Consider the following 12,500-nt stretch of genomic DNA (forward strand, 5'->3'; position numbering starts at 1 on the left):
TGACAGACCTTGTAACCAATCAAATCCAGTCCTGTAACCAAACACACTTTGATTGACAGACCTTGTAACCAATCAAATCCAGTCCTGTAACCAAACACACTTTGATTGACAGATCCCGTAACCAATCAAATCCAGTCCTGTAACCAAACCCGCTTTGATTGACAGACCTTGTAACCAATCAAATCCAGTCCTGTAACCAAACACACTTTGATTGACAGACCTTGTAACCAATCAAACCCAGTCCTGTAACCAAACCCGCTTTGATTGACAGACCTTGTAACCAATCAAATCCAGTCCTGTAACCAAACACACTTTGATTGACAGATCCCGTAACCAATCAGATCCAGTGAAGTAAATTTCCTCTTAATATTCAAAACAGTGTTTGATATCATTGCTTTTAATCTTGAGTTCGGTGTTTGTCTGCGGTGGATGAGCTCAGCTTGTGTTTGTTTTTGTTTTGTGGTGATTATATTTACTAATCACACTGATCTACTAATCACACGTTCACCATCAGTGTTTAAACACACATTAGTTCAGATTTGCATGCTATCCTACTTCTCCGTGTTTATTTCAGTCTCTATTAAATCTTACTGGAGACATCATAATGTCAAGCGTCACTCATAATCAGTGTGTGTGTGTTTCTGCTGCACTTCTCAGTGTGTGTGTGTGTGTGTGTGTGTTTCTGCTGCTGTTCTCAGTGTGTGTGTGTGTGTTTCTGCTGCAGTTCTCAGTGTGTGTGTGTTTCTGCTGCAGGTCTGAGTGTGTGTGTGTGTGTGTGTGTGTGTGTTTCTGCTGCAGTTCTCAGTGTGTGTGTGTGTGTTTCTACTGCAGTTCTCAGTGTGTGTGTGTGTCTGTGTGTGTGTTTCTGCTGCAGTTCTCAGTGTGTGTGTGTTTCTGCTGCAGGTCTGAGTGTGTGTGTGTGTGTGTGTGTGTGTGTTTCTGCTGCAGTTCTCAGTGTGTGTTTGTGTTGTAGTTGAACTCGTACCCTCAGCTGAGAGAAGAGACGGAGAGAATCGTCACCACCTACATCAGAGAGAGAGAAAGCAAAACTAAAGACCAGGTGTGTTTCTAAACCTTCCTCTTGAATCAACGTGTCCCGTGTAATTATTTATTTATGTATTTGTTTGCTTATATAACTCTATAAATGTATCATATTCATATGTATATATAGATATATATCGGATTGAGATCGGGGCAGATCAAGCAATTTTTTAATTGATCGGTATTGGCTCTCCTCAGTCCGATACTTATTTTACGTCAGCTGTCAAGTCGGTGTTGTGCAGTAGGAGACGCCTTTAAGTGGGTTTGCCAAACGCCAATAAAAGCAAAAGAAGATGCTCAATGTGCGTGCGTGACGCGTGTGAAAAGGTGAGGTCTGTTCTAGCGCGTCACACATGTTTGAGCTTCCATGTTCAGTGTATTTAATGCACACTTTTGTAACGATCACTCATTAATTTATCGTTTACATTTATAATTAATATAATCTTACGTTTATCTGCCGTTGCGTTGCTATGGGTTGCGTCTTGATTCAGAATTGACTGGCAGATGGCATTCTGACACCGCGAGTTTCATGCTTTCTAACCTTATATTCACTTTGTTGCAATTACTTTGCTTATTATACATATAAAATACTAAAAGTTTATATCAAGTAGTCCCATATTCATAATTCATATTCACACCGTCTGTTTACAATGTCAACCATTGTAACATGTTTATGTACATCAGCCAATACAGTGCGTGCATATATATATATATGTGTGTATATATATATATATATATATATGAGAGAGAGTATTGTGTAATATATATACATTAACATACATCATACATATATTAATTTTGCTCTCTGCACAACTCTGTATACATTGGATTGATTTTAATAACTTTATTAACCAAACATACATTCTTATAGGAATATACAAGTATCGGATCGGGACTCGGTATCAGCAGATACTTGATATTCAATGACTCGGATCAGATCGGGGGCACAAAAAAACGAAGCTGTTGTACTTTACTCTACAAACATCTCTACACCTCTTTATTTCTGTGTTTTGCTCGGCAACCACAACCGTTTCTGAGGAACTACATTGTTTGGTGGGAGAATGTTTTTGTTAATATCATTGCATTTTATTTGCTTTGTCTTATTTTGTGAAACCTTGCTACGTATATGGAATAACCATTTTATAAAAGCAATAAGCCCCGTGAAGCCATGGTTTACAGTGAATTTATAACAGCTAAGGGGGTTTTAGGCACTCCGCGTCATATATATAAATAAATAAATATATGTCCATTATCTCATAATTTCTTTAAATAACACGTCATGCAGCATGTTTGGGGATTATTTGAACACGATGGGTTTGTGTTTCAGGTGATGCTGCTGATCGACATCGAGCTCTCCTACATCAACACAAACCACGAGGACTTCATCGGTTTTGCCAAGTGAGTGACCTCTGACCTCTGTTGACTTTTGACCCTGATTTCAGTCACGCGAGCGTAACCGTAGTGAACATGTGTGTGTTTCAGCGCGCAGCAGCGGAGTGCAGCCATCAGTAAGAAGAGAGCCATGCCCAACCAGGTACAACACACACACAGCAACTCAAACTGAGCCGAGCGCTGATTGGTCTGTCCCTCCTCATCATTATCATATCCCCACCCCCCCGGTGCAGGTGATCAGACGCGGTTGGCTGACCATCAACATCAGCATAATGAAGGGCGGATCCAAGGACTACTGGTTCATCCTGACCGCAGAGTCTCTGTCCTGGTACAAGGATGAGGAGGTGTGTGTGTGTGTGTGAGCGAGAAAGAGAGTGTGTGTGAGAGAGAGAGAGAGAGTGTGTGTGAGAGAGAGAGAGAGAGAGTGTGTGTGAGAGAGAGAGAGAGAGAGTGTGTGTGAGAGAGAGAGAGAGAGAGTGTGTGTGAGAGAGAGAGAGAGAGTGTGTGTGTTTGCAGGATGGACGTTTATTCCTCACTTTGTGTGAAAATCAAACCCATGCCTCTCTGTGTGTGTGTGTGTGTTTTCCAGGAGAAAGAGAAGAAGTTCATGCTGCCTCTGGATAACCTGAAGCTCAGAGACGTTGAGAAAGGCTTCATGTCCACCAAACAGACCTTCGGCATCTTTAACACCGAGCAGAGGTGTGTGTAACTCTGACACTGTCGCTTACATTCATAAATCAGTCTGATGTGATGCGCTGTTTTGTGCGTTCAGGAACGTGTATAAAGACCTGCGGCAGATCGAGCTGGCCTGCGACTCTCAGGAGGACGTGGACAGCTGGAAAGCCTCCTTCCTGCGGGCGGGAGTCTATCCCGAGAAAGACCAGGTAACCTTCTCACCTAAATATCAGCATGAGCACAGATGAATCTCGTGTAAATCTCACCTAAAGCTCACATTGATCGTCTCCTGAATCTTAGCACAACCTCATCTCACATGAAACTCATCGTAACCTCACCTCAAACTCACAGTAATCTCACTGATTCCCACAACCGCACATTTATCTCACTTAACTCTGACGTCACTCTCATGTGAATCTCACCTTGTTCTCGCTCTTGTGAGATACAGATGTGGTTTTGGTGAGAATCAATGAGATTAAGGTGTGAGGTTATGAGGAGATTCGTCTGTGATTGTGGTGATAAAATGTTTGTCTCGCCTGAAGCTCATCATAACCTCACCTAAAGCTCACATCGAATCTCACTTAAACTCTACTAAATCTCACCAGAGACACACATGAATCTCACTTAAATGTTACTTGAGTCTGACTGTGAAAATCTGCCTTTTCTCATCTAAATATCAGCTCTTGTGAGATTCAGATGTGATTGTGCTGATATTTAGGCGAGACACTAGGTGAAGTAGAAAAAGTAAATCCATTAAAATCTCACCTAAAGCTCGCATGAAACTCATTGAATCTCACTTAAACCTCAACTAAATCTCACAACAGACGCATGAATTTCACTTAAATGTCACATGGATCTGTCAAGCTTGTGTAAATCTCATCATAACCTCATCTGAAATAAGCTCCTTGATTCTCAATTGATTCTCATTTAAACCTCGAGTAAATAATGAATCTCACCTAAATGTTACACAGATCTGACTCTGAATCTCATAGAAATCTCAATCATGAATCTCCCATAATTCTCGCACAATTGTCTCTAAATCAGGATGAATAAATACAGGATTCTCACCTAAATATCAGCTCTTGTGAGATTTAGACGTGGTTTTTGGTGAGATTTAGGTGAGAATCAATGAGTTACATGTGAGAGTTACGATGAGATTTATCTGTGATTGTGATGATATTTAGGTAAGAGTTTAGTTGAGAAAAATAAAGTAAATCTCACCTGAAGCTCACATTAATCTAATTAAACCTCAACTAAACCTCACAACAACCGCAGACGGATCTCACTTAACTATGACCTGAATCTGCCTGTGAATCTCGTGGAAATCTCACCCGAGTCTCGTCGTAAGCTCACATCAATCTCATTGATTCTCACCAAACCCCCGTCTGAATCCCTCCAGAAGGCCTGGGATCTCATAATAACCTCTCAGTCCCGTGATTCTGAGATGATCTGAGCGTCTGTCGTCTCGTTGTTTTCTCAGACGGAGAACGAGGACAGCGTTCCGGCCGATTCCCTCTCCATGGACCCTCAGCTGGAGCGGCAGGTGGAGACCATCCGTAACCTGGTGGACTCCTACACCGGCATCGTCAACAAGAGCATCCGAGACCTGATGCCCAAAACCATCATGCACCTCATGATCAACAGCGTGAGTGTGACGGCATCAGCGGCGTGGCCTACATGCTTTAACATCATTTATTCACATTAATCAGGTGTCAATCACAGATGATTTGTGTGATCTATTTATTATTGTTTTTATTTACTTTTTTCATTCATTTTTGTGTATTTATTTATTTTTGTGTTTTATGTATGTATGCATGTTTTGGGGGTTTATTTGATTTTTTTAATTTTATGTTTTTGGAGTTTATTTTTTAAATGATTTATTCATTTACCGTTTTTTTTAATTTTTTTATTATTATTGGAGTTTTAGTGTTTATTTTACACTTTTATTTATAATGTTTTTATTGATCTTTTTTATTAATTATCTACTTTTTTATTTTGTTTGTGTTTTTGCATTGTTTTCTTATACATTTTTTATTATATGTCTGTCTGTCTGTCTCTCTGTTTACCTATCTGTTGTCTGTCTGTCTGTTTGTTTATCTATCTGTCTGTCTGTTTATCTGTCTGTCTGTCTATCTATCGTCTGTCTGTCTGTTTATATGTCTGTCTGTCTGTCTCTCTGTTTATCTATCTGTTGTCTGTCTGTCTGTTTGTTTATCTGTCTGTCTATCTATCTATCTATCTATCTGTCTGTCTGTCTTTTAATTTTTTTATTATTATTGGAGTTTTAGTGTTTATTTTACACTTTTATTTATAATGTTTTTATTGATCTTTTTTATTAATTATCTACTTTTTTATTTTGTTTGTGTTTTTGCATTGTTTTCTTATACATTTTTTATTATATGTCTGTCTGTCTCTCTGTTTACCTATCTGTTGTCTGTCTGTCTGTTTGTTTATCTATCTGTCTGTCTGTTTATCTGTCTGTCTGTCTATCTATCGTCTGTCTGTCTGTTTATATGTCTGTCTGTCTGTCTCTCTGTTTATCTATCTGTTGTCTGTCTGTCTGTTTGTTTATCTGTCTGTCTATCTATCTATCTATCTGTCTGTCTGCAGTGGATTTTTGGGGTCTCTCTCGCACCTCCAGCATGTCTCAGTATGTTCAGAGTGTGCAGTGTTTTCATGAAGCTCTTTCTCGATCTGATCTGGTCTGTGTGTGTGTCAGGCGAAGGAGTTCATCTACTCGGAGCTGCTGGCGTTTCTGTACTCGTCTGGCGATCAGAGCAGTCTGATGGAGGAGTCGGCCGAACAGGCGCAGCGGCGCGATGAGATGCTCCGCATGTATCACGCGCTCAAAGAGGCGCTGCACATCATCGGAGACATCAGCACCAGCACTGTTTCTGTACCTGTTCCTCCACCTGTGGACCACACCTGGATCCACAACGACCCCAGGTACACACACACACACACAGTCAGGTCAGCTATCCTTGTGGGGACTCTCCATAGTCGTAATGGTTTTTATACTGTACAGACCGTATATTCTATTGCCCTACACCAACCCTACCACTAAACCTACCCCTCACAGGAAACTTTATATATATATATATGTATATATAATGTATAATACCTGTTGTTTACAATTTTTAGTGAATGTTTTATTTTAATATTTGCATTATAAAATGATGTTTAAGACATTTAAGTCATGTCTTTCTCTCTGTCAGTCCTCCATCGCAGCATAAACCATCCTCAGTCACGGCTCCGCCCCCTGGTCGCCCCCCTGCAGTGCGAGGCCCCACCCCCGGCCCTCCGGCCCCACCTCCTCTTAACCCCTCCCCTGCGTTCGGAGCTCCGCCCGTTCCATCCAGGCCTGGCCCTCCTCCAGTCAACGCTAATGTGTTTGGGAGTGGCTCCCCGGGGGGGCCCCCCCCCCCCGCGCCCTCCTCCAGTCAACGCTAATGTGTTTGGGAGTGGCTCGCTGGAGGCTCCGCCCCCTCAGGTGCCATCCCGCCCCGCCCGCGTGCCGCCCGCTCTGCCGCCCGGCATACCCAGGTACGATCAACACCCTCAAACTGTCTCACGCTGCATGAATTATTCACTTAATCCTGGAAGAAATATGCCATTTTACAAAAAAATAATCAGTAGTGACGTTACTATTCCTACTATTGTGAAGGCTTATGAAAATTAATTAATATGTCCAGGCTTTTAACCTAAAAAATATTCATGAGCCACAGGTTATTCGTAGTATGATTCCCTGATTGGCTGACTGACTAGCAGAAACAACATCCTTTCATGCATTTCAACAAATCATTTTTTCCAACTGGCTGAATGTAATTAATATTCATGAGCCAATAAGTATGATTCATTAAGTCCTTCACGCTGAAAGCACACAAACAGAAAATCATATGGTAATCATAAAGTAGTTGTGCTGTGACTAATCATAAAGGAACAACATCAGCCTCATATAGAGACATTTTTTATTTAACTGTTTCATGTACATTTTGTGGATGGAGTGTTGAAATTTTTGTCAAAAATAGATTTTACTAGTATTAGTTGTGACTAAACAAACAGTTTTTTTTAGTTTAACATTATTTTCATGTTACATATTTTTATGATTTAATTCATTTTAGTGTTTTTTTATACGGAAGAGGATTAGGGCCAAGCAATGATAAAAAAATAAAACCAGTCATTAAAAAAGTCATTAAATTTAGAGAAAAAACTCATTCGATTTCGAGAAAAAAGTCTAAATAAAATTGAGAATAAACTTGTTAAATTATGGGAAAAAAATTACATTTTGAATTCGTTAGAAAAAACGTATTAAATCTAAATGATTATCTTATCTAAATTAAATGTTGAGAATAAACTCAACAAGAAAAAAAAGAAAAAAGTTACATGCTACATCCACGTGCATTACTCTCCAACCTCCGCCACTGCAGACGCTGTTTGACCACGTCCAACCAGATTAAATAAACCTGACACGAAATTCAGTTACTTTTTTCTTGTAATTTAAGTCAAGTTAAAATGTATTTCTATAGCACATTTAAACTGACATTAATCAAAAGCCAGAGAAAACGAATAAGATTTGAGAACAGACTTAAGACTGGCCAGTGAAGGAGCAAGTCTCACATTTACAGGCAAACTATTACCAAAGTTTAGGAGCTGCAGCTGAAAAAGCCCTTGGTTTTACAGTGGGACAGTTCCTAAAATAGACCCTTGGGGCACACCGCATGACAAAGGAGCCGACGAAGAAGAAAACTTCCCAAGTTTATTCTCGACATTTTATTTATCTCGAAATGTAACATGTTTTCTCATAATTTAATGAGTTTATTCTCAACATTTCAAATTTTTTCTCAATTTTACGAGTTTTTTCTTAAAATGTATTGACTTTAATCTCGAGATGGTTTTATTTTTTATTATTGCTTGGCCCTAATCCTCTTGCATAGTTTTATCTTGATTGTTTTATATTAAAATTATTTTACTTTTACATTTGATTTCATTAATTTGACTCAAATGTTTTTAGATTTTTTTTAATATTCAAATTATTTTTACTTTTACATTTTTAGATGTTTTATTTTGATCAGATCGACATTTTATTTAATTAAGCAAGTATTTTATTTTATTTTGATTAGTTTTTTTATTTACTAAAATTTGTCTATTTCTAATTTTTATGAATGAATATTTCGTTTTTATTTACTTTAACTCTTTCCCCGCCAGCATTTTTGAAAAAAGTTGCCAGCCACCGCCAGCGATTTTGATGATTTTCTCTAAAATTTGATGGCCTCCAGTATATTTTGCTGTATGAATATTTGAATATGCAATACAACAAAATAAAGATCCTCTACTTAAAACAAAATCAGTTTTATTCTAGCTTAAAGCATTCTTTTTTTATCAACACTTGATTATAGGTAGGTTTCATTAAAAAATGCATAATTTTGAACAAAAAGGTGAGAAAATCACATTTGAACATATCTGGATAATATTCAGTACGATTATCAAAGCATAAATCCAGTAAATCGCTTCTATCGACACCTCCAAAGCTTGCACAGACATATACCATTCCTGGATCAACATTTCACTCTGTAGCATTATGCAGTTTTCATTTATATGCTGTCTATTGCATCGCATAATTTTTCATATGCATCTGTTTACATAAGAGATCGCTCGTTTCTCCGTCCTGTACACGTGTGTTTTTGTTCGGGAGGTTTTGTCCTCGTTCAGAAGATGTGTAATAGCGCCCCATTTGAACATATCTGGATAATATTCAGTACGATTATCAAAGCATAAATCCAGTAAATCGCTTCTATCGACACCTCCAAAGCTTGCACAGACATATACCATTCCTGGATCAACATTTCACTCCGTAGCATTATGCAGTTTTCATTTATATGCTGTCTATTGCATCGCATAATTTTTCATATGCATCTGTTTACATAAGAGATCGCTAGTTTCTCCGTCCTGTACACGTGTGTTTTTGTTCGGGAGGTTTTGTCCTCGTTCAGAAGATGTGTAATAGCGCCCCCGAGTGTATAACAGTGAAAAGCCGTAAAAACTCGTCTTTGGCGGGGAAGCGGTGTCTTCTAAAAGACGAGATAGCTCGTCAATGGTGGGGAAAGAGTTAATTTGAACAGTGCCCGCTGAACTGCTGGCCATGTCGGCTGGTAATTATCTTCTAGTTGCAGTTTTTCGTAGGCGTCTGGAGTTGATCGTCTTGTGTCTGTGTGTAGCAGGAGGCCTCCAGCCGCTCCGAACCGGCCCACTATAATCAGACCGTCAGAGCCGTCTCTGCTGGACTGAAGAGGATCCAGAGAACGCCAAAGAAAACTACAACACACACAAGTGTCATGGTTCAAAAAAGGGCTACACATCGTTTCACTGACACATGATATATATGTCATCTCTTCCGTGCCTTTTCTCCAAGTAGTAGTAATAACAAGACATTTTATGATTGAGTTAAATAAGCATTTCCACGTATGTATGATGTTCTCCAGAAATGATGATTTCAGGGGATTTGTTGGGAGGTAAACGTGTGACACCGATGCACAGGTCCGTTCATTTCACTCACAGAATCATGTTTACAGACGACTGAACCTCGACTGGCCGCACGAAACTTTAACACTCCAGTTTCTATGCTATGTGTGCAGAAACACTTATTAGCATTCCTAATGAAGACAGCAGACACCAGTCACAGTTGCATCATTTCTGGACACTATTTTGAACACTTTTTATGGTCTAAACGACACACTAACTCCAGAGCATCTCAAAAACCTCCTCTTAATACACAGAATACTGTGTTCATTAACACAATGTACTTTGGTAGCATTAAATACACTTCTCGATATTTTGCCTTAAACCACTTTATTAAGTAATTCTAGATGTGAGGACTTGTTAAACACTTGTTTCGCAGTTAAACACTCGCCGTCTTGTTCAGCTTCGCTCCTCCAGTACATTGATTGGGTTTATGGATGTTTAGATATTAACTCGTTAGGGAAATTATTTTATATCATGTATGTCTAACACGAGATCTTTCTTTCATCTGTTCATCGCTCTTTCATTTATTGTCTCTGTCGCTTGTTTTATGTTTTTCATGACATTTCGCGAGGACTGCGAACAAAAGCACGCTTAACCAAAATGTAGTGATTATTATTAACAATAAAAGGGCAGTTTGTTAAACTAAAGATTTGATTTCTTTTCTTTTTTTCTCAAATGTTCATGCAGCAACCCAAAGATTATTCTTTTTTTTTTTTTATGAATTTTGTTTGTTGCGGATGTGAATCAGTTTACTTCCGTAACTTGTTTAATGCAAAACAGCTGGTCATGATTTATGATTAATTCTTTCATAAATGTTTTTTAAATTATTTTAGTTTGACATTTTTATCATTGATAAATATTTAGTATTTTATTTTGATTTGTTTTTATAGTAAAATTATTTTAAAAAAAATGTTAATGTAATTTTTTAGTGTTTTTTTTAATACCTCATTTATTGCATATTCATGATTTAATTAAGTATTAGTAAGCATTTTATTTTAATTTGTTTTTAGACTAAAAACAACCTTTTTACTAACGTAATATGATGCATTTCCAAGTGAAAAAAAGAGACCAGATCATGGATTAATCTAATGGAAAAGAGTTTCGGTGTTACGGTCTCTGTATAAATAAGAGCATTTAATGTCATCTGATGCAAAAAAAATAAAAAGTCATTAGTTATTACAATTACCTAGAGATGAGCAGATGAAGCCCTTTTGAGGCGTTTTCCTGATGTACCAAAAAAGCTTCAAATCCTCAAAGACAGACTCTACCGGTGACATCTAGTGGCCAGCTGCAATTATAGCAGCCACTCACGCTTCTTGTTGATCCCAGTTTCAACACAAAAGTAAAAAACTAAATAGTTGAACACCACAGACACCATGTACAAACATATGACCCCTTTTATTAGATTTAATCTGTAAAACTCTTTAAAAAAAAAAGCACACGGCTGTACAGAAGATTCCCTTTGTTGACGATAACAGCACATTTTCACATTTTCCCAAAACGGCTTCATCTCACATCAGGAAATGACGGGACTGAAAACGACAGAACTATGAACATTGAGGCGACAGGAAGACATGAAACGGACAGCTAGGTAAAGTCCGGATGAAGCGCGATCATCTCGGCTGGACCGGGCTGTTATTATTGCTGCTGTGGTTGTTATTGCTCTATTCTGGCTGTGTGTGGTCTCTGGTGTCAGGAGCAGACTCTCCTCCTGTCGTCGAACAGCCGGCGGACGGTGTAGACCTGCGTCAGCGCCACGCTCAGCAGCACCAGCAGGTTGACACAGGACCAGAAGGAGACCCGCCACAGGTTGTCCTCCAGCAGGTTCCTGGCGCGTGCCTCGAAGGCCCTCAGGACCATCTGCATCTGCCGACTGCGCTCCAGCCGCCGGTGAACCGTCTCCATCGACTCCTGCAGCAGACACACAGACATCACACTTCATCCTCCAGATTCAGTCAGATCTGATCAAGTCACGTCTGACCCGGAAAGAGTATAGTATTTAAATAAGAAATTATATTCTGCTTAAAGTGTTGTTATTGTCTGGTAACTGACATTAAAACTGGATTATTAGATGAAAAACAAACTTAAGATCTTAAATTTGACGAAAATTAGAATTAAAAGAAGTGTGAGTGTGTGAGAAAAAGAAAAATATAAAATAAGTTATATATATATATATGTATAAAATAAAGTAAATGCTTTATGTACTGCTTAAAGTAAATTAAAGCTTTATTTAATGTTTTGAGATTATTTTCAAATAAATAAACAATTTCCCACTGATTATTATCCATTATATACAGTGGGTACGGAAAGTATTCAGACCCCCTTAAATTTTTCACTCTTTGTTATATTGCAGCCATTTGCTAAAATCATTTAAGTAAATTTTTTTCCTCAATGTACACACAGCACCCCATATTGACAGAAAAACACAGAATTGTTGACATTTTTGCAGATTTATTAAAAAAGAAAAACTGAAATATCACATGGTCCTAAGTATTCAGACCCTTTGCTCAGTATTTAGTAGAAGCACCCTTTTGATCTAATACAGCCATGAGTCTTTTTGGGAAAGACCCAACAAGTTTTTCACACCTGGATTTGGGAATCCTCTGCCATTCCTCCTTGCAGAGCCTCTCCAGTTCTGGCAGGTTGGATGGTAAACGTTGGTGGACAGCAATTTTTAGGAGAGACCAGATCATGGATTAATCTAATGGAAAAGAGTTTCGGTGTTACGGTCTCTGTATAAATAAGAGCATTTAATGTCATCTGATGCAAAAAAAATAAAAAGTCATTAGTTATTACAATTACCTAGAGATGAGCAGATGAAGCCCTTTTGAGGCGTTTTCCTGATGTACCAAAAAAGCTTCAAATCCTCAAAG

At 38.5% G+C, this 12,500-nt stretch overlaps 1 protein-coding gene across 1 annotated transcript in view; it reads left to right on the forward strand.

Moving 5' to 3' along the window:
• dnm2b (dynamin 2b) overlaps positions 1-10,274 on the forward strand; it is a 23,662-nt gene extending 13,388 nt beyond the window's left edge. The window contains exons 12-22 of the mRNA XM_016257416.1: positions 974-1,060; positions 2,369-2,439; positions 2,524-2,575; positions 2,667-2,777; positions 3,023-3,132; positions 3,206-3,317; positions 4,589-4,753; positions 5,828-6,054; positions 6,324-6,483; positions 6,584-6,651; positions 9,327-10,274. Coding sequence (XP_016112902.1) covers positions 974-1,060; positions 2,369-2,439; positions 2,524-2,575; positions 2,667-2,777; positions 3,023-3,132; positions 3,206-3,317; positions 4,589-4,753; positions 5,828-6,054; positions 6,324-6,483; positions 6,584-6,651; positions 9,327-9,393 — 1,230 coding nt within the window. The 3' untranslated portion in view covers positions 9,394-10,274. The remainder of the gene's footprint in view (positions 1-973; positions 1,061-2,368; positions 2,440-2,523; positions 2,576-2,666; positions 2,778-3,022; positions 3,133-3,205; positions 3,318-4,588; positions 4,754-5,827; positions 6,055-6,323; positions 6,484-6,583; positions 6,652-9,326) is intronic.
• Positions 10,275-12,500: the final 2,226 nt, after the last annotated feature.

This window comes from Sinocyclocheilus grahami, unplaced genomic scaffold, assembly GCF_001515645.1.
Source record: "Sinocyclocheilus grahami isolate Dianchi unplaced genomic scaffold, SAMN03320097.WGS_v1.1 scaffold1551.1, whole genome shotgun sequence".
In the NCBI taxonomy this organism is placed as follows: Eukaryota; Metazoa; Chordata; class Actinopteri; order Cypriniformes; family Cyprinidae; genus Sinocyclocheilus; species Sinocyclocheilus grahami.